Consider the following 21,331-nt stretch of genomic DNA (forward strand, 5'->3'; position numbering starts at 1 on the left):
GAGGCTCCCCAAGCCGCAGAGGAGACGACGGCGCTTTCAGGAAAGCCGGTCCCCGCTGCGGGTTCCTTAGCACGGAGTGGTCTTGTGCTAAAGGTCACAGGTTTCTCTGCGGCTTTACTCGAGCTTTCAAAGAAATAGCTAGGGTTCACGCTTTCAAAAGGGGGTCGCTGCAGGTAGTCACCCAGCTTAAAGCGGACGGACGGATGTCACTTCTCTGGAGAGCAGGCTTGGCACGGGTGGGATCGCAGGCTGTGGGCCAAGGACGCTTCCGATTCTGTTTGTCACGCTGTCACCATCTCCGAGGAGCTGGGGGGCGTGGGGTGGGGGGTGGGGGTTGGGTCTGGGAGGTGGGGGGGTTGCGGGCGGGTGGGGGGTGGGGGGGTGGGAAGAGTGGGGGGGTGGGAAGAGTGGGGGGGTGGGAAGGGCGGGGGTGGGGGGAGGGGGGCGTTTATTGAGCTTTCCCTCGGGGAGCGGGAACCTAACTTGCCTTAGTGCTGCAGAATCAGAAAGCGCGCGAGGGCGCCCACTCCCGGGACAGTAGGAAGAAAGGGGAAGGGCACCAACGTGCAAGGGGCAGGCATCCAAACTTCAGGAGGAAAGCTTGGTTTCCCCCGGCTCGGCTTGGTCCTCCTCCTCTTTCCACTGCCTGGGAAACCGCCCTCGGGTGCTCTCCGGCCTCTGGGACAGACAGGAAAGAAAACTCCTAAGCACGGGAGGATCTTATTCCCTGACTCGCTTTTGGTTGCAAAGCCAGTCACCTGACCTCAGAGATCTTTGCAAGGGTTTACGAACTGCATCTTGTTGTTTTCCAAAGCAGGGGTCTGTGGTCTGTGGTCCGGATGGACACCGACTGACTGAACCGGCGCCTCGCGATGGGCATGGAAGCCGCTTCCGCCCCCAAGCCCATCAGAGGGCCCTGGTCAACGCCCTCCCCCCGCCCCGTTTCCTCAACAGCCCCTCCAAATCTCCATCGCCTGCCTCAAGCGGGATCGTCCTCATACCGTTCGGGACCCGAAGAGATCAGAGGCCAGCTAGTCAAGAACTCTCCGTTTCCCGCACCCCACCCACCCCCGTTTGAACGTCCCTCTATTTCTCTCCACCCATCCCTCCCCTTTCCCTTTGGGGTTTTCCAGGAAGAGGGATTCAGCTTGGCAGTTCCAGGGTCCTGGCTCCACGTGGGATGCCCTGGGAACCATCTGCTCAGCCTCCCCCTAAGATCTCGTTGCCTCAGTTTGCCAGCTGCTTTCTCTTCGGCCCGTCTCTTTCCTTAAGCCGCTGAGCACACCCAAGTGTCTCCCGGCATCCACACCTCTCCTTTCTGCTCCTCCACCACCGCCTTCTCTCTCTACCTTTCACGGCTAAGCTGCTGCCAAAAGACCTCGACTCCTCTCCTCCTCAGCCATCCAGTCATCAGCTCGTCTCTCACCGGCTCCTCGAAAGACTCCCCAAATCTCGTCGCCGTCCCGTCCTAGCAAGAGGCCAGGGCACGCCCTTCGGTTCCTTCGTCTTCCTAAACTCTCTGTGGTGTCTGAGGAATGCTGCCCACGTCTTCAGTCTCTGCAAGTTCTCTCCACCCTCTTTCTCTGGGGGATGGCCCCCTCCCCAGGTGCCCTTCCTAACCTCAGACCCCTCTGTCTCACTTTCCTCTGCGGCTTCTCCTCCCGACCACTTCTCAAAGGGTTCTGTTCTCGAAGGCACGGTCTTCAGGGAACAGGAACCCCTCGGGTCTCAGAGCAAGCTCATGCGCTCTCCTACGATTCGACTCGCCCCCCGGATGCCCAGGGCTTCTGAGTGCGTACGACTGACGTCACCCTGCCCCTGACTCCACGCTGCTTTCTCTAACTGTCTGCTGGACGCACCTCTCAGGATGTCCAAAGGCTTCTCAAAACCGACACGTCCAAAAGGGAGCCCGGTATCCTCCAACAAAACCCTCCCCCTCCTCTTACCTTCCTTTCATCCCCTCAGAAAACCTCTGCCCATCTCATCACCCGAGAGCAGAGCGAGAGGCCTCAGGGCCACGCTTGAGCTCTCTGTCTCACCCACTTCACAGCCTACCGACTCCCAAAGGGAGCCGAGCGCCTTCCCGTGTTTGCCTTCCCTGCTGCTCTGCCGCATGCCTTCCTGTCTCTTGCACGCAACCAGCCCAGTAGACTCCTTACTGATCTTGCCGGCTGGCCTCCTGGCACACCCCCCCCCCCCGCTTGAATCCATCCTCCACACTGTTGGGAGGGTGACCCAAGAGGAAAACCCTGCCGTTGCTGACACCACGGTGCCCGGCCCCCACAGGGCTGGACGTGGGCAAGAAAGTAACCAAAGTTTCTGAGGTTGTTTTGCAGAACAACAGGAAGACGGCAGATCAGAGAGCAGCTTGAATGGCAGCCCCCCCCCGCCCCCCCGGCCCCCGCCCGAGCGGACATCGTGCAGAGGCTTGGACCAGCTGAAATGACGGATCGCCCACTTCCCGCGTCACGGACAGAGATCCTCGGCGTGCAACACGTCGAACCCCGCTGACTTCGCACTTGTGACCCACGAAGAAATACCAGTGACAGTCGCACCTGAGCAGAGGACTCTTCAAGCTTCACCCCCAGCGCTCTCCTGGTCCCACCCCTACCCCGAACCCCAGATAAACGCCCCAACGTTTTGTTTTCCCTTTGAGGAGGCGGGTTTGAGTTTTACTCCCACCTCCTTGTCTGGCCGCCTCTTGATCATAAACCTCTTTCCTTGCTGCAACCCTGACGTCTCACTGATTGGCTTGGCTGCGAAATCGGGTACCCGGACCTGAGTTTGTGTGTGGTCCCATCGCTTCCCTGCTTGAAAGGAATCCAGGGTTCTCCACTGCCTGCAGGCCAAACTGGAGCAGAATCTCCAAGGCCTTGCCCCTGCAGCCTTCCTCCCTGCTCCTCACCCACACGTGGGCCACCCTCCCGCCACGCGCGACTCTCTGCAGACCCCAAACAGGTTCTGACTCAAAGGACTTCAAGCTCATCGAGCCTAATCGTAGCAGGGTAACTCCTTCAATCCAGTGCACACCGAAAGTCTTTAATTTTCCTCTGCCTGACCTAGATGGCGAGGGATGGATTCCTATGCACCTTAGGTTGATGGGGATTTCTGAACACTAAACACGTGAGTTCAATGGCAATTTCTTATTTATTTACACAGGCAGCCTATGCGAGGACACTCTACACCATGTGTAGCCACATAGGAAAGTGCGCTTGGGGAGAGAGTAAATACGCAAGTGGGTGGGGGACAGTCTTTGTAGTATCAGGAGAGGTGCGCTGTCCCCTGGTTTCCACAGGAACGTGGGACTGGCTCATTTGAATAATTTCACAGGTGAGCAGGGAACTTGAGACCACTACTTGGGGAGCACCCATGCCTGCTCCCTGTGATGAAGGGGTTGTTTGGCGAGGGGATCTTGTCTCTGGGAGCTGTGGAGGAGGGAAACTTGCAGGTAGGCCATTTGAGGCCCTCTTCGTTTACCAGGTTTCAAAGCAACACTTCATATTGAATCTTCATCTCAGGCCTCATAGTACAGTTGTCTCTCTGATGCCTTGACATCGTCTTACACCCTGGTGATATCTGAGACATTTAGGGAGGAAGAGAAATGCTTCCCTGGGAAACAATGTTGGCACTAGACCAGGAGGGAGAGGGGGTCATCGACAACCTTGAGTGTATGAACTTTCATTGATATTCACTCGCTTGATCCCAAGAGAATTCCCAAGCAGCCAAAGGTTCTGTGGGAGAGGTGACATCCTGCAGCTCCATCATATTTGGCAATGGAGGGAGGACAGGGGAGGGCACCCCATCTGGCAGGTCGCACATGCCACAGGGCCCAGGTTTGGATCCATCCTATTGCAAGGAAGCCTTGGTAACCTTCTCGCACTTGGTTTTGTTTTGTTTTGTTTTGTTTTTGAGGAACATTAGCCCTGAGCTAACTGCCGCCAATCTTCCCCTTTTTGCTGAGGAAGGTTGGCCCTGAGCTTACATCCGTGCCCATCTTCCTCCACTTTATATGTGGGACCCCTACCACAGCATGGCGTGCCAAGCAGGGCCATGTCCGCACCGTGGATCCGAACTGGCGAACCCCGGGCTGCTGAAGCAGAACGTGTGCACTTAACTGCTGTGCCACCGGGCCAGCCGCATCTTCCCGCACTTGTTGGATACTACTTCCAGGACTAAAGTGATAATAGGCAGCTGGGGATGGAGGCTCAGCGTCTGGGAGAGATTCTGTTTCCAGAAGAGGCCAGTGTGTGGCCAGTAATTGCTGCTCTAATACGGCAGAATGCAGGGCCAAGGAGGCGGGCTTCTTGCATCAGGAACCCACAGACAACTTATGCATGTGCTGGGTTTTCCAGAGACTCCAGGAAGCATGAGAGGAGGTTGCCGAAGCCTCTTCCCCACAAGAGTCTCTGAGGGCTCTAGTGGGAGGGCCTGTTGATTTTAATTTGGACAGCTCCTAGAGTCCTTTGTTGGAGGGGGTCCCCACTGAAGCTGGGCTCATTTATAAGTCACAGCATAAATGGCCTTAAGTAAAATTTGTAGACAAGGACTATATTGCCTCCAGAAGCAAAAAGGGATCACATGATATTGGATTGTACGTCCTTCACAAGTGTGTCAAACAAATGTCCTCGAAGGAGGAGGTCATAAAAGTCATGTCATGCCTGTACTCCTGGAGAAAGGGGGATCCGGTGCCTGCAAAGACTGCCTGTGAGAGCAGAACAGCTTAGTCCCTGTGGGTAACAAGGCAAAAACATGTCCCCTCAGAGGTGATGGCAAACTGTGGCTCGGAGGATGTTGAAACAGGCTCTGAACAGAGCATATTAACCCAATCTATAACAGCAAAATGTTCAGCCATGTGTAAATGTAGTTGGGCCCAGGAGGTTTAAGTGGACCAGGGTTTATTTCCTTCAGGTACAGTCAGACTCAAAGACACAGAAATAACTGTCACGAAGGAAGAAGCTTTCTCTCCTCACAGATTCCGAGCAAAAGAAGGCAGGGTACACCATGGAGGGCCACACAGGGCAGCACCAGGGTCGGTCAGGAGACAGACGGAGCGAGGGGAAAACGTGGGCGAGAGCCTTTCGAGTGGATTCCACGGGAAGGAAGGAGTGAGGCAGGGTGAGCAGGTGTTGGCTTGGCTGGTTTGAATCATTTCAGTGGGCTCAGGGCACAGCAGTGTCCCTGGTTGTCTGGTCCCCGTCCCTGGGGTGACGAGGGCAAGGGAAGGGTGGCCCAGAGTGGAAGAGCCTCGGAGAGGAGGGGGTTGAGGATGTTGACTCTAGATGATTACGTACGAAAGGATTGCTCAGAGGAGTCATTTACTATCTGTAGCAACTAGTTAACCCTGGCAGGGCAGTTCCTCCAAGGTTGCCGAGGCCTCGGATGTCAAAGCCTTAAATACAGAAACTAGAAAACATGCTCATTTCACTAGGTATAACCATAATTTCAGCTCTTGTGTAAAGTCCATGATGGTTTCCAAACTAGGGCATGTTAGCAGATGTTAAAGTTAGTTCAGAAACTATGTTGTGGAGGCACAAAGGCCAGTTAGAACCCTTTATCTTTTTGCCATATCAATTACTCTAGTAAATTTTCAATTTCTAATTGGGCCAAATTGTGAACCTTTCTGGAATTAGGTCTTTTGTGTGATTGCTTCCTCCGCACGTATCCAGGTTTCTCTCCTTTATTTATCTTTTGATTGGTCTGATGGTCACAGGATGCACTTGGGGCTGGGGGAGTGTCTTTCTGCTCTGCTCTTGTTTATCAGTTTTCCCTCCAGAGAGGCTCAGGTCGGGAGCATCAGGGTTAGGGGCTCTCTCACAGCAATGGTTGTATTTAAGTCAGGTTTGAATTAACACCTTCACTGTGCCACAGGGGTGCTGTGCATTGTTTTCCTCATAACCCTGAGGATCAGAGTTTTGTGCCACCCCGGCTTAGGTGACAGGGTGCATTGGAGGAGCCCAGGGCCCCCAGCATGCAGACGTTGAGGGGTGGAAGCCATCTTCTGCTGCAGCCCTAACTTCTCCCCGCTGGGCACTGCTTCCCTCCCCCCACCTTCTCTCTGTACTTATTCCCTCGGGATATTTTTGCCTGGAGAGTCACAGTGTTTGTGTTTCTCCATCGGATGACATGTGGGCAGAACTTCAGGGTGGTTATGTGGAAAGGAACCAGGTGTCGGGCCTCAAAGACAAGTGTTCTTTCCCTCCAGGAATGCCAGTCAATCTCCCCAGTGTTGAAGTCCACATCCAGGAGGTCATTTTGTCTATGGCCGAGGTGGGGGCCTCGAGCCCCTTGATGACCAGATTAGTCCTTTGGCATGCTGGTCAGGAACAACGCTAAGCACAGCCCAAGTGTGCTGGTTCAGAGTTTCACATTGGGAGAGAAGTAGAACACCACATGCTCCCCCATAGACACTTGTTCTTTTTGATCTGTGCCTGGGCCATGGGCTCCCATGCTCGTGGACCTCGAAACCCTTATGGGTCTGGAGAGCCCCTGACAGCAGCATGATGAGCAGCAGCACAGGAGATGGGTGAGCTCACTGCCTTTGCCTGAACAGCCCTGACTCTGGAGGGAACCAGGGAGTCATTCTGAAATCTTCCTGGGGTCATGGCCTTCTCCTTTCCTCAAGCCAAACAAGGGGTCATCCCCAGGACTGTGCTGGGGGGACACTTTCCCAAACAGTGTCTCTGTGACCGCCCCAAGCAGCCACTGATGGTCATCAGACTAGACACAGTGACTAAGGAGCATCAGCCTGAGATTCAGGAAATGGAACTCAAGCATCCACCAGTTAGGAGGTTGTGTTGTCGCTGCCCTCAGGTAGGAGGCTGGGAGACCACCTGCCAGACACAGGCCACACCTGATGGCACCTCACTCTGGGATAGAGTCAACTAAGAATAAGTCTTGCTTTCTGGGGAAGAATGAGACACTGGGGTGGGGAAGAGATGGCAGCATCCACTTGAGAGAACAGAACATGAGCTAAAGCCCAAGCTGGCCGGCAATGGGCCCTCACTCCCAAGATAGTAACTGCTGCCAATGACCCCGATAGTTAGCAAAGGAGTAGTTAGTGAGCACTGCCCAGGTGTCCTCAGGTGAGGTTGGGCCATCCTCCTTGTGATGCCAACTGTTTTAGTCACTTCACTCCATTGGTGAGAGGGAGATTTCCACCCTAGACTCATGGGGCTGGCTAAACACAGTACACTCGACAGTGGACAGGTGGAATGGACAGCAGTTTATTAGTTTATCATATATTCTCACAGCCCCAGGAGGAGGACAGCACACACCATGCAGGGCCACACGGGGACTGCACTTGGGAACAGATGGAACAAGCAGAGGTTTGGGTAGGAACAGGACTGTGTGGTAACAAGAGGGTGAAGTGAGCCCTGGTTCCCACAGGAGGGTGTGGTGGGCTTGTTGGAATGATTCTCTGATAGGGAACTGAAGCCTGAGGTCAGGAACAAGCAGGCACTGTGTCTGCTCCCTGGAATGAGAAGGGGTGTTTGGCCAGGGGCCCTTATCTGCGGGAGAAGAGGGGGCAGAGGAGTGGGGAATTGCAGTTAGGCCATTTGAAGTCCCCTTGATTTATCAGATGTCAAGACAGGTCATAATATTGAATCTTAATTTCATGCTTTATGTCACAAGAAGTTATTAAAAATAATTCTTGGCTCTGGCCTGGTGGTAGTTGGTTAAGTTGGTGCACTCCGCTTCGGTGGCTCAGAATTCACCAGTTTGGATCCCAGACACAGACCTATGCATCGCTTATCAAGCCATGCTGTGGCAGGTGCTCCACATACAAAGTAGAAGAAGATGGTCACAGATGTTAGCTCAGGTCCAATCTTCCTCAAAAAAGAAAATTAAATTAATAAGTAATTCTTCCTAGAAGTGATAACACAGTTCAGCAATATGCTAGGATAGAAAATAAACATGTAAAAGTCAGTTGTATTTCTATGTACTAGCAATGAACATGTGCATAGGACACCAAAATTAAAAGTACACTTGGGATCACTAATAAAAATAAAAGACTTAGGTGTAAATCCAACAAAACATGTCCAGGACTTGTATGGCGAACTCTACACAACACTGATAATAGCAGTGAAACAGCTAAATAAGTGGAGAAAAATACCATGTTCCTGAATTGGAAGACGAAATATAGTAAAGATGTCAATACTCCGTAACTGTTATACAGATTTAATGCAATCAAAATCCAGTAAATTGGTTTTGTAGCTAGAGACAAAGTAATTCCAAAATCTGTACAGAAAGAGAAAGGAATTAAAATAGCTTAAACAACTCTGACAAGGAAGAAGTGGGAGTAATCGAGCTACTCAGTTTCATAACTTATTACACAGGTACCGTAAGCAAGACTGTGTAATATTTGCAGAGGGATTGACACATAGATCAATGGAACTGAACAAAGAACCCAGATATAGTCCCAACAAATATGCCCCACTGATTTTTGACAAAGGAGCAACAGCAGTTCAATGGAAGAAAGTTGGTCTTCCAAGAGACTAGAGCTACTTAAGGCTTGGGAGCAAATCACAGGTCAAAACTTAGGCAAACGGAAACACAGGGAAGGAAGAAAATGGTTGACTGAGGTACTACCAGGTGGTGATGGAAAGGGAGGGATAGTTGGCGCCTAGCTCAGGAGTAAAGTTGCAACTACCCAATGAGAGCTTATTTCATCTTTCTGAATTTAGCTGCTTCTGATTGACCATTTCCACAGACGCTGGTGATTTTCCCGTCAGCTACCACACTCCAAACTCAGGTCACCACTAATTGTGTATACGGTGCCCCAGACTCCGTTAGCCTGCCCATTAGCATCGTTCTCAGGCTATATGAGATGGCAAGATGGCTCTCAGTAGCTTGAAAGGTACATCCTCCCAGGTTCAAGTCTGGCCAAAAAGAGAGCTCTTCCAGACTTAGTAACTCCTGGTTTGGTTCAACTCCTTGGACTCGTTCAGATTGGACTCACCTGGTCACCGCCCTCCCTTGCCCCAACACACACATACACGCAATCCTAAAGTATCACTGGGGTGTTCTGGGTATCATTGCCAGGCCGCGGTAAGGTTCTGCCCCCCGTGCCAAGCATGGAGCCTCATGTGATACAAGTGGACTGAAAGGAGAGTTTAGTTCTTCAGAATAAACTCTAGCTGTTGTTCGAGCAGAAAGCAATCCTGGACAGCCAAGGCAGCAAATGTCCACTTGAGCCTCATGGGGAGAAAGGCCATGGTTCATGCCCAGCTTTCTCTCCCAATATTAGTGTTCACAGGGATCGAAACTCCAGTTTCTCTTTTCTTGACTTTGTCAGAGGAGACAGACTAGCCGGCAGCCACCTTCTCTGGCTGGGACATTGTTCATGGCTCCCCCAGTACAGTCGCAAACTTGGAGGCATCATGCAGCTTGAGATGGTTAAGCTCACCATTTCCAGATTCTACTGCTATGTCCTAAAGTTTCAGCCCCTTGATCAGGAGCTTAAATGGAATGAGCTGGCCCTGCCTGAGGGAAGCCTTTGGGGTGGCCTCACAATGAAAAACTGACCAGAGTCCTCTGAATCACCAGTTTTTCTGAATCAGAGGCTCAGCAAAGAACACAAGAATTCTTTGCTCATCGATCAACAGAGGTGTATTGGTGCGGCTGCCTCCACCTTCTTCCAGTCCCCCTCAGCCTCCTCATCTAGACGGATGGGATACACACCTTCTACTGTGTGTTGTTGACACTTCATACCCACTCACACGTGTGGACTGTGTATGCTGCTGACCTCGACGACTATGCTTGTTGAGTGGCTTGCAATACCCTCTAGGCTGAGGATGAGTCAAAGAAAGTGGTGTATTTTATCTGCTAACCTCTCCGCTTGGCTAAACTGCCCCACCTCAGCCTCGCCCAAGGTCATTTCTACTTTGCAAATCAGTGACACCCATTAGTTCCTCAACTGAATGAACGGGAAGCAAGCTTTTAATATCTGATCTCACCCCGAGGGAGACAGGAGTCCTGGGTTTCTGTTGTTGTGGTTGGTTGGTTGGGAGGTGTCCACGTCCGCCGCCGGAGGGGGGGCGGGGCAAAGGCCAGGGAGCATCTGGGCGGCGGGCCTGGGCGCGCGCGAAGAGCGCGCGGCTGCTGGGCCACCTTGCGGGGAGGCGTCGGCGAGCCGCGCCTGGCCAGAGCCGAGCCCGGCGGAGTCCGGCCGTGCTCTGCTGCTCTCTCCCGGGCCGGGCTCGTCCGTGGACGCCGCTCCGTGTCCCCGCTGGGCACAGCAGCCCGGGCCCTCCACAGCCATGGCCGCTAGCCTGAGGAGGCCCTCCTTCAGCTCCCGCTCTTCCTGCTCGCCGGACACGGACGACCAGGGCGCCTGCGAAGACGATGCCATCTGGGAGAGGTACCTGGGGGCGTGGGCCTGGGGGCTGGTGGGAGGCGAGCGTGTCCCTGAGGAATAGGCTTGTGCGCCGAGAGGTGCCCGTCAGGTCGCGGGACAGCTGTGCGGCGCGCGGAGCGAGGGGGGGGGGGTCTCTTCGTGCGCGTCACACGTTCATGGAACGGGCGGTGTGTGCCGGGCACGGGGCCAGCCTGGGGATGCGGTGCCCGGGAGTCGGGCGCTGAAGCGGCCCCCGTGGTCTTGGCTCCTTGGAAGGACAGACGCGAAGTCGATAAGGACACTGGTCTCGATGCGTTCTGAGGAGTGCAGGTCTCCCTGTTTTAGAGGCTACGTTCCGTTGGGGTTTTCATGAAGCCTGTTGTGCCCCTGAAGCTGAGGCCGGTTCAGGGGAAGTGGCCTGTCCAGGGCCACTTGATATTTGTGTGCAGAGCCAGTGCTTTCCAAAGCCCTTGACTGTGCAGAAGTCTACCTGTTAGGGGTGGAGTGGGGGCTGTCCGGGGAGCGTTGTGAGCACAGGTTATGTGCCCCACACTTGAAAGTCTGGCAAAGAAAGCGTGAGGCTCGAGGGTGCTCCGTTCGTTGCCTCCTTCCACAGAAAGTCCGGAGAGTTGACTTTGGGACAAGTCCTTCCTTTCCTCTGGTCGGTGCGTGTTCAGTGGTCTGGACACTTGGTGAGCAAGACTGACAGGGTGTTTGACGTACTGGGCCTCACAGCCTAGTTGGAAAGGACAGACAGGCAGCAACTAATTACCTAGGAGATACGTGAAAGCAATTTTGTGTTGAGTGTTGAAAAATACAGCATTTACTGTTAGACTTTGTGACTTAGGCAGTGATGTTCAAGCTGAGAGCAGATGCCTAAAAGAAAAGGAGGACTTGTGCGGGAGAGTGTTGGGACAGGGCAAGGAAGGAGTATGGCCTGTCAGAGGAGCTGAAAGAGTGCCCTGGAGACTGGGGCCGCGTAGGGACCTTAGGGTGGGGAAAACAAAACTTTTCGATTAAAGCTGGAGCTTTCTATAGGTTTATGGAGACCAAGCATGGTGATTCAGAACATGGACTCTGGAGCCAGACTCTGTCAAATGGGTCCTAGCTCTGCCACCTATGGGCTGTGTGAACTTGGGCAAGTTACCGTACCATTCTGTGTGTCAGTTTCCTGATCTGTAAGATGGGGATGATTATAACACACCCTCCATAGGTGAGTGTAAAGGTGAAAGGATATTTCCTATCAGTAAAGTACTTAGAGCAGTGTCTGGCCTTTAGTAGGTGTTAGTAGTGGTTGATTAAATAAATGGATAAATACATACATAAGTATTAAAGGCTCGGAGGCTGTCCCTGGTGAAACGTGTGAACTTGAATGGATTACACCCAACTTTATTTCCTTTCCAGCTTGCACTTGCTACTGACCGCATCTGTAGCACTGTGGAATTAGAAATAATCTCTCTCAAATTGGCTGCTCTTGGTAAAAGAATCTACTGCTGTCAAAATTATCCCAGGGAAATAAAAGCCTTTTCAGTAGCATTTTAGGGTTAGGCTTATTTAATACGTATTGTTTATATTGGTTTGTTTACTATTTGTTGGTAACTTTTTTTTTTGCAAAGCTGCTCCGTTAAGAAAAGCAGATTAGCTATAAAATAGTTCAGACACAAAGAAAAGTAGAGAGTCGTGTAAGCAGAGCACGCCTTTCCTTGACTATCTGTCGAGAGCTTGTGTGATTCCAGCTGCTCTCTGCCTCAGACACGGTGCCCTCTGTGTGTGCAGTCATGTAAACAGTGCAGGGTCTGGAACCGTGGAGAATCTAAGGCAGTACAGTCATGCTTTGCCTAACAGTGGGCAGAAGTTCCGAGGAGTGTGTCACAGTCAGGCAATCTCGAGACTGTGCCGACACCACGGAGTTCCTAAACCTAGATGGCAGAGCCTCCTACACACCTAGGCCACATGGGACTAATCTTCTGGGACCCCCGTTGTGGACTGAAACGTCCCGATGTAGGGCAAGACTGTACTGCCCAACTCCAAAGGCACGGAAGTGTACCCTGTGGGGCTTTTTAAAAGAACAGAGATGCTCAAGGCCTACTCTGGACCCACTGACTCAGAATCTACTGGGATAGTTCCCGGCTTTAAAGACCAGACATAGTCCTCATCTGGAGACATCTCATCAACGGTTTTTCACACTGGGTTTTCCCTCATCTGAAAAAACGTGCAAAGAGATTGTGAGGATCCATAATTAGTGTTTTAATACATTTTGCAGGACTCAGTGTTTTTCACGTTCCGTGATGCTGTGATCTGCATCTTCCGGGTAATGTGTTAAACCTTTAAATCTTGTCAAAAAGTCATGTCATGACATAGAGAATCCTTCTGTGAATTCCAGGCAGATTGCCATCTTTCTGCTTCCGCCTCCTCACCTTTAAAATGGGGAGAATAACGGTAACCTAGCTTTGGGATGTGAGGATTAAATGAGATAGTTGGTGCAAAGCAGTTAGCACAGGATCTGGCACAAAGTGAAGCCTTCAATAAATTATGATTATAGTAGTTTTGATTTCCCTCCAGTCGGAGTATAATTTAGTTGAAGTTAGTGGCTATGTCACAGCTGTTTCTCAGGCTGGTGTCTGCCGCCCTGAGCTAAGCCATACAAATCCCTAGAATAACTTTTCAAAAGCCTGTTAGTCTCTTGAGGCTCCTATACTTCTTTAGTTTATTTTATTTTATTGCAGTAACAGTGGATTCTAACATCATATAGCTTTCAGATGTACGTTGTAATATATTTCGAATTCTGTGTAGATTACATCATGTTCACAACCCAAAAACTAATTATACTCCGTCACCTCACATGGGAGCCTCATCACCCCTTTTGCTCTCTCCCCTCCCCCCTTCCCCTATGGTAACCACCAATCCAATCTCCATGGCTCTGTGTGTGTTTGTCACTGTTTTTATCTTCTACTTATGAGTGAGATCACACGGTGTTTGACTATCTCCCTCTGATTTATTTCACTTTACATAATACCCTCAAGGTCCATCCATGTTGTCACAAATGGCCAGATCTCATCATTTCTTATGGCTGAGTAGTATTCCATTGTGCATACGTACCACATCTTCTTTATCCATTCTTCCCTTGATGGGCACCTAGGTTGCTTCCGAGTTTTGGCTGTTGTGAATAATGCCACAGTGAACCTAGGGGTGCATGTGTCTTTCTGCATTGGTGTTTTCAAGTTCTTTGGATAAATACCCAGCAGTGGGTTGGCTGGATCATATATACGGTAGATGTATTCTTAGTTTTCTGAGGATACTCCATACTGCTTTCCATAGTGGCTGCACCAGTCTGCACTCCCACCAGCAGTGTAGCAGAGTTCCCTTCTCTCCACATCCTCTCCAACACTTGTCTCCTGTCTTGTTAACTAGAGCCTTTCTGAGCAGAGTAAGGGGACCTCTCCTTGTAGTTCTGATTTGCATTTCTCTGATCGCTAATGATGTTGAGCACCTCTCCATATGCCTCTTGGCCATCCGGATATCTTCTTTGGAGAAGTCACTGCTCAGATCTTTTGCCCGTTTTTTAAATTGGGTTGTTGATTTTTGTTGTTGTTGAGATGTATGAGTTCTTTCTGTCTTTTGGATATTAACCCCTTATCCGATATATGGTTTGCAAGTATCTTTTCCCAGTTGTTAGGTTGTGTTTTGGTTTTGTGGATGGTTTCCTTTGCCGTGCAGAAGATTTTTTTACTTTGGTGTAGTCCCATTTGTTCATTTTGTATTTTGTTTCCATTGCCCAGTCAGACATGGTACTTGAAAATAGGCTGCTAAGACTGATGTCAAAGAGCATACTAATGGATAGATCCTAACTGGCTAAAGTTTTGGGGATTTCTGACTTATGGCCATTGTTTTGCAGAGAACTTTCAGAGGGAGAGTGATGCACAAAAGTGGAAGGAACAAAGCTTTTCTGTGATTCCTTTCTACAGGGGACACTTTTTTTTTTTAAGATTGGCACCTGGGCTAACAACTGTTGCCAATCTTATTTACTTTTTCTTTTTCTGCTTTATCTCCCCAGCCCCCTACCCAGTACACAGTTGTATATGTTAGTTGCAGGTCCTTCTAGTTGTGGGATGTGGGATGCTGCCTCAACGTGGCCTGAGGAGTAGTGCCATGTCCGCGCCCAGGATCTGAACCCTGGGTCGCCGCAGCGGAGCGCGTGAAATTAACCACTGGGCCAGGGAGCCGGCCCCGAAGGGACACTTGTTGAACAGCAACCATCAGTCTGGCTTGAGGCCATTGAACATAATTGAAGTCAGATAGGCTGATAATTGCGCTTCATTTCTTCCTCACGTTGCTTCCTTTGATCTCAAATGGGACAATATTTTTCTTTTCCCGTTTAGCTCACCTATGGCCCTTTTGATCCCATCCTGAGGGACAAAGACCAGTTTCCATCTCTCTACCAGACGGCCCCCAGAAACACAGCACTGGCCCTTGGTATGGTTTGGTTGAGGCTGCATTTTGACTAGATCTGGGTTGTGCTGGCTGTTTCAGAAGACAAGAAAGGGGTTCAGTTTCTATGGGACTTGAGAAAAGAGATGTACCAGAGTGGCATCTGTGTGGCCTTTGTTGAATTGATTTCTGTCACTGACAGCATATATTTCTCATTGGCCTGGTAATAGCATTTCAGGATTAGCGATTCATCAGCAAATGTGGTTGTCATTTATGGTGACTCTGACTCACTCATAGGACTGAGCTTTTCAAAGGGGAACCTTTTGGTGACAGGCAAGTCTGATCAATACATTGCAATGGGATTTTACGTTCCGTGAAAGTTATTCCATGCTTGATACGTTCCATGGGACTCTCACTTTTTGACAACCACACAGCGAGATCCCTGGTTTGAAACAATTTCTCCAGAAAGTTACCCCTTCTAAACACCCAGAAGACTTCTACCTCACTAAATTACGGAACCTGCACTTTGATTGCTTGATTTCTGAAACTGAATGTAAAAATTTGGAGGACTGTCCTCTCAAGGCCTCTTTTGAGTCTCGCCCTTTGCATAAGTTTGATATGGCCATGGCTGGCGGGAGTAACTGTGTATAAAATGCTGTCTGTGCTGTGGCCCAGACCCTTCATAAACTTCTTTTGCAGCCATCAGAAATGCAATCAATAGGGAATGGGGAGAGGCTGGTTGTTAACCCTCAGTAGGTAATGTTCCAAATCAAGCTGCTCCTTGTCTGATGGTCTATAAATTTTATATCTTGTCCAAATACATAGTCAAATGTACCTTTTTCAGGACGTCAGTATGAAATCAGGGTTTGGGGTTCTTTTTTCAGGCTTATACCAGTTTCTTTACTAACTTCAGTGCTTAAGACAGAGTTCTAGTCTTAGAGTCTTTCAATTTCAACTTGTTTGTGTAGAAATAATTGTAAAGAAAAAGGTGACAATGGCAGAGATAGAATTTTGGAATTTATGGGCCAAAGGGAACTCTTTGAGTCACAAAGAGCCTCAGAGTCTTGCCAATATTGTCTTTCTTTTTTCATTATCGTAGGTTTGGACTTCTTCCATGATGGCCTTAAATGATAGTAGAGAGAACTCTAGTGCTCGAATTGCTTATGTCAGTTCTGGCATGCTAGTAGCTAACTTAAATTTTTTATCTTATGCATATATATATATATATATATGCATGATATAGAAATGGTATATTTATATATGTATATGTTTCACCTTATATCACAATTTCTTTAGGCAGTATTTTTATCCCCATTTTGCAAAAGAGTTAAGAGAAGTTTTGAGAGACTGCTAATGACAAATGAGAGAGGCTGAATTTGATTCTCTGGTCAATATTTTCTGAATGCTATGCATAGATATTTTTTGATTTTCATGTTCTCAAGCATCTCCTCAAGGAGGTGACTGACAGGGGAAGTGCCTATGTAGGGTCTGATTCTATAGTGGATAACTTACCATGTTTATCTCATAAAAATATATGTATCACATATGTAAATCACATACATACTATATGATATTTAAATATCAGTTTAAATTTTTGTTTTAGGTTATCAAGTTACTTCCATATGGGTTGCCTCTTTTGAATCTTATAATACAAGTGAGTACTTTTAAGTTTGAAGTTAAAAAGAAGAGGGATGTTTCCAATGTCACACAGCTATCAGATCTTTTGTGTCCAAATCCAAAATTCCTTCTGCAGCTCAACTACAGCTTTTCCATCTCCACTCCTTTCGGAAGACCACACAGTTTGACTGCAATGGTAGGGACCAGGTACATCTAGATCAGCAAGAATCTCTGTGAAAGAGTATGATATTCTCAACTTTTTGAACTTTGCTGGTGGACTTGGACTTCAGGTGAAAGTAGGACAATTTGTCCCACAGGCACCACCTTGTCAAGACTTTTCCATCTACGAAGAGTTCATTGATTGGGTCACTGGGTTTAAAGAGGTTGGTTGGAGAGTTTCATTGCTGGATATTTATGACCCATATGTATTTAGAACAGAGTCCAGCGTGGGGATTTTGATGTCCTCCTTCAGCTCAATAGGGCAAGCACAGTCACCTCTTCCAACTCAAGTTATTGTCTAACATTCCTTTCAACTTGAGTAATCTTTCTTTCTTAATGCCTATTAGATAATAAAAATACATGTAATAAAGTGTATGGTTCTATAATTTGTTATGGCTAACATCATACAGTAGTTAAGAGCATCCAGCCCTGTGATCAAAGGGGCTGCTTCTTTTAAATGGAATTTGTTGATTGTCCCTGAAACATTTTGGTTACACAGAACTAGATCATATTTTCAGATTTTAACAAGACTTCCCTCTGATTTCTTCAGAGTCCCTGTTCTGTGTAGCAAGAGCTGTGGCCCTGCATCCAGGCAAGCTCCCCAGTGGAGAAAGGCTGCCTGCTGCTTTGACTGTGCCCTCTGCCCAGAGAAGGAGGTTTCCACTGACACAGGTGCAGATCTGGAGGAAGTTTCCTACTCATCCTTTCGTTTACGTCCTTATTTGTTCCCAAAATGGGGAGGATCGAGAATAGGACTGACATCTCAAAGTTGTTCTCTCATTTACTCACTGATTTCTCCAGTAAAGTTAACAATCTTCCCTATGTAAGGATACTCTTCTCTTTGACCTGGTTCACTCCTACTTATCTTTTGACTCTTTGCATTACCTTCTCAAGAAAATATTTTGAAGGGCTATCCCAGAGTGACCTGTGTTTGTTTCTACCATGGAACCTAACACACGTCATTATGAGTATCTTGGTTTTATTGTATATAAGTCTTTCAACCAAATATGAACACGTTGAAGGGTGCATGTTATTTAGCTTAATTTCTCAAGTTACTAGCACCGATGATGACACACCTAAGTGTTCAGAAACAATGTGCATGACTTAACAAACGAAAAACATATCCTATATTTCTGCTATGAACCAGCCACTGTGAAATATGCTGAGGATGCATTTTAGTACCCCTGGTTGCCCTATCACACTTGTTCTCTGCCAGTTCAGAGTCAGGGAGCAAGGAGATGAACATGATGAGTGATCACAAGGAACATTATAAGGGTCACGATACAAGTGCAGTAAATACAAATATTGGGGTAGTATCTAACCTTACTTTGAGATGTCAGAATATTCCCCACAAAAGAAACAAAAAAGTACAAAAGTGTTTTATTTTAAGTACTGAAAGATAAGTAGAATTATAACAGCTGAATAAAGGAAGACTTCCTTGTCAGAGATAATTAGAATAGCACATTTCTTCCACTATTCGGGGACCTGACAAAAAGGTCTACTGTGGCTGAAAAACAGCAAGTCTAGGGTTGCATGGGACCCCAAGATGAAAGACTGGTCCTGAAGACTTTTCACACAATAACTAACATTTTGGAATTGCCAACAGACATTGCAGTTAAATAATGAAAAACTGAAAATACCATCTACACTTAAATTTGTGGACAACATAAAATGTTCACTTTCATTCCTGTCTTTTAACATTGCTCCAGAGTTCTGGGTGGTGCAACAATTCATGAAACAAAAAGGGTGATATTTATTAAAAAGGAAAACATAAGAAATTAAAATACATCATTTTATACAAAAAATACTCCAAAGAATCAACTGAAACAGTATAATTCCTAAAACTTGAAAGTAAAACCTCCTGGATATGAGATACAAATACAAAAATATATGATTTTTCTTTTTATAACAATAATCATGTAGATAAAATGATAAAATATTCCATTCACATAATACCAGTGTGTAATATAACTCTGGGTAACTTGAAGGAGAGATGCACGGTGATTACCTAGTCAGAGGGGCTGGCCCGGTGTCATAGTGGTTAAGGTCATGTGCTCTGCTTCTGCCGCCTGGGGTTCTCCAGTTTGATCCTGAGTGCAGACCTGCACATCGCTTATCAAGCCATGCTTTGCTGGTGTCCCACATACAAAACAGAGGAAGACAGGCACAGCTCTTAGCTCAGGGAAAACTTTCCTCAAGGAAATAGAGGAATTTTGGCAACAGTTGTTAGCTCAGGGCCCATATTCTCCACCAAAAACAATAAAAATAAGAACAGGCAAAAATGAGCATTTTTGCCACAATTTGGGAAGAAGTTCCGTCTCCAAATAAGCACACAAAAAGCAGTGGCTTTCCGTGTACAAGTAACAACCCTATTAAAGATATAGCAGAAAAATATCCCAATAACATAGGAATAAATTTAAAATACCTAGTAATAAACTGCAAGTGTGCAAATCTGATTTAAAAACTTCTAAAATTTAATTGTTAATATAATACAATTTTTGAATAAGCAAAAGGCTCACATTATTTATTGATAGGACACCTTTATTTATTGATGGAATTGGAATGATAGCAAGCCTTACTAAATTTATTTGTAAATCGAAGGCATTTCATACTGAAATTTGCTTGAAAATGTGGACCTTTATGGAATGTATTTTAAAGTTGATACAGAGAATGATTTGGAGAAAATATTGGAAGAGAATTTTGATAGATAGGAGACTTCTGTTTCCAGACACTAAAATGTGTTCTTAAACTCTAACAATAAAGAAATGAGATACTATCCAAAAATACACACTTAAATATAGAACAGAACATGCAGCTGGGAATTATGTCTAATAAAAATAAATAGGCAAATGGTTAGGAATAGCAAACCTTTGGATAGTATTTATTAGATGCTAGGCACAGTTCTAAGAAGTGCTTTCCACACATCAAATCATTTAACAACAAGTATCTGCATATAAAAACAGATAGTGATATCAACTCCATTTAAAGATGAGGAAATGGTGGCACAGGAGCTTACCCAAAGTCACCCTGCTGGCCACTGTGGAACCAAATTTCAACCTGATAATCTGGCTGAACTGTCCATGCATTTAGCCAACACAGTATGCTGCCTCCTTGACGAATTAATTAAATTTTTTACTTCACAGACCAAATTTCAATAACACTATCAACCAATATTTCTATTTTCTCTTCCATAGGTCAATTGTAATTTTTTCTAGATATTAACAATACACAGAAAAATATAAAAGAAAATCAAGATCAATATTGACAAAATATCCAAATATGTCAAGGATCAGGAGTAGTGAGCAGTTAGTAGAAACAAAACAATAAAAGGCAATTGATTTTCCTGAAGTTTCTCTTCCTCAGAATGAACATAAACCTTAGTGCTCAGAGGACTTCCACATCTGGAAGGATGGAGCAGACACACTTTTCTCTATTCCGCCCTCTAAGTACAACTAAAACGCTGGGCATATATATAAAACAAACCTACGATGATTCTGAAATGTGAGAGAAGAGACACACTTGTAGGGACCGTGGCACCCAAGGAAGGCCATGGTGGTGAGTTTCCTGGGATTTCTTTTTGCTTCATATGTCCTAGACTTGGGTCTGAAGAAGCCAACAACCTGGAAAGGCCGGAGCACTTACAACATTAAAAAGCCCTAACAAAACTCTGCTCTCTCTATCAAAAAGATCAGGAAACGGACAGGCTAGCAAGACAGAAAACTTTTAGACAAGAACTGCTCTAATCCACTCAAACATCATGGCAAAATCTGTGGCCCACTCTCACCAGGAAAGGCCAAGTGGGGAGTGTGGACAGCCACCCTTTCCACCTGCAACAAGGCAAGCTGCCAGGATGGTATCAGAGATGGCCAAGTGGACAGACAGGACATTTCTCACTTCTGGGCAGTGCCCAGGCCCTCTCCTGCCAGGTGGGGTGCATAGACTTCCCCCTACATGCCAACAATGAAGCACCCCTCCCCCCCAACAGGTGTTGTCTTAGAGGAGGCCAAGTGGAGAGTGAGGGCTTCCATCACGGTCCAGTAGTTACAAGGCTCCCTTTCTGTCTCAGGGTAGTGAAGCCACATGGGCAGCAGTAAGGGGGCACTCCCACTCCTCCCAACCAGGGAGCTGCCATGGAGGCCTAGTGGGGAATCAGAACTCCTACCCCACCCAGAAGAAATGGGGACATCTTCCCTCATCATGTGTCAACAGAGGCTGAGTGGAAATCTTGGACTTCTCCCTCCCCTGCAGTAACAAGGAACCACTTTTTCCTTTTCCTAGCCAGAACCTTGGCAGAAGCAGCCAGATAAAATAGAAGGTTTAAATAAAATCCAGAGCTGCATATCACAATACCCAACATGTTCTGGTTTCCATCAAAAATCACTCATCATAACAAGAACCAGGAAGATCTGAACTGAGTGCAGAAAGAAAACCGATAAATGGTAACGCCAAGATCACAGAGACGTCAGAATTATTTAATAAATATTCTAAAGGAACTATCATAAAAATGTTCCAGTGAGCAATTATGAACATGCTTGAGAGAAATGAAAAAGTGGAAAGCCTCAGCAAAGAAATAGAAAGTTTCACCAATGAATGAATATTAGAGTCAATATCCTGGTGGTGACATTGTACTAGAGTTTTGCAAGGTGTTACCATTGGAGGAAACTGGGTAACGGGTACACGGGATCACCCTGTGTTATTTCTAACTGCATGCGAATCGACAATTACCTTAAA

At 47.4% G+C, this 21,331-nt stretch overlaps 1 protein-coding gene and 2 long non-coding RNA genes across 3 annotated transcripts in view; all 3 read left to right on the forward strand.

The window, feature by feature from the left end:
* The first annotated feature begins 430 nt into the window (after positions 1 to 430).
* On the forward strand, positions 431 to 2,730 carry LOC138919884 (uncharacterized). Its single transcript, XR_011430431.1, has 2 exons — positions 431 to 1,606; positions 1,695 to 2,730. It is a non-coding gene; the product is annotated as an uncharacterized lncRNA (long non-coding RNA).
* A 7,429-nt stretch (positions 2,731 to 10,159) lies between these two features.
* Positions 10,160 to 21,331, forward strand: part of LOC138919976 (odorant-binding protein 2b-like) — a gene marked incomplete at its 3' end in the record, with an annotated part of 73,474 nt that continues 62,302 nt past the window's right edge. The window contains exon 1 of the mRNA XM_070246835.1: positions 10,160 to 10,360. Within this exon, the coding sequence (XP_070102936.1) occupies positions 10,260 to 10,360 (101 nt within the window). The remainder of the gene's footprint in view (positions 10,361 to 21,331) is intronic.
* LOC138919742 (uncharacterized) overlaps positions 11,381 to 21,331 on the forward strand; it is a 33,616-nt gene continuing 23,665 nt past the window's right edge. The window contains exon 1 of the long non-coding RNA XR_011430253.1: positions 11,381 to 11,549. This is a non-coding gene — a long non-coding RNA (uncharacterized lncRNA). The remainder of the gene's footprint in view (positions 11,550 to 21,331) is intronic.

Source organism: Equus caballus, chromosome 21 (genome assembly GCF_041296265.1).
Source record: "Equus caballus isolate H_3958 breed thoroughbred chromosome 21, TB-T2T, whole genome shotgun sequence".
In the NCBI taxonomy this organism is placed as follows: Eukaryota; Metazoa; Chordata; class Mammalia; order Perissodactyla; family Equidae; genus Equus; species Equus caballus.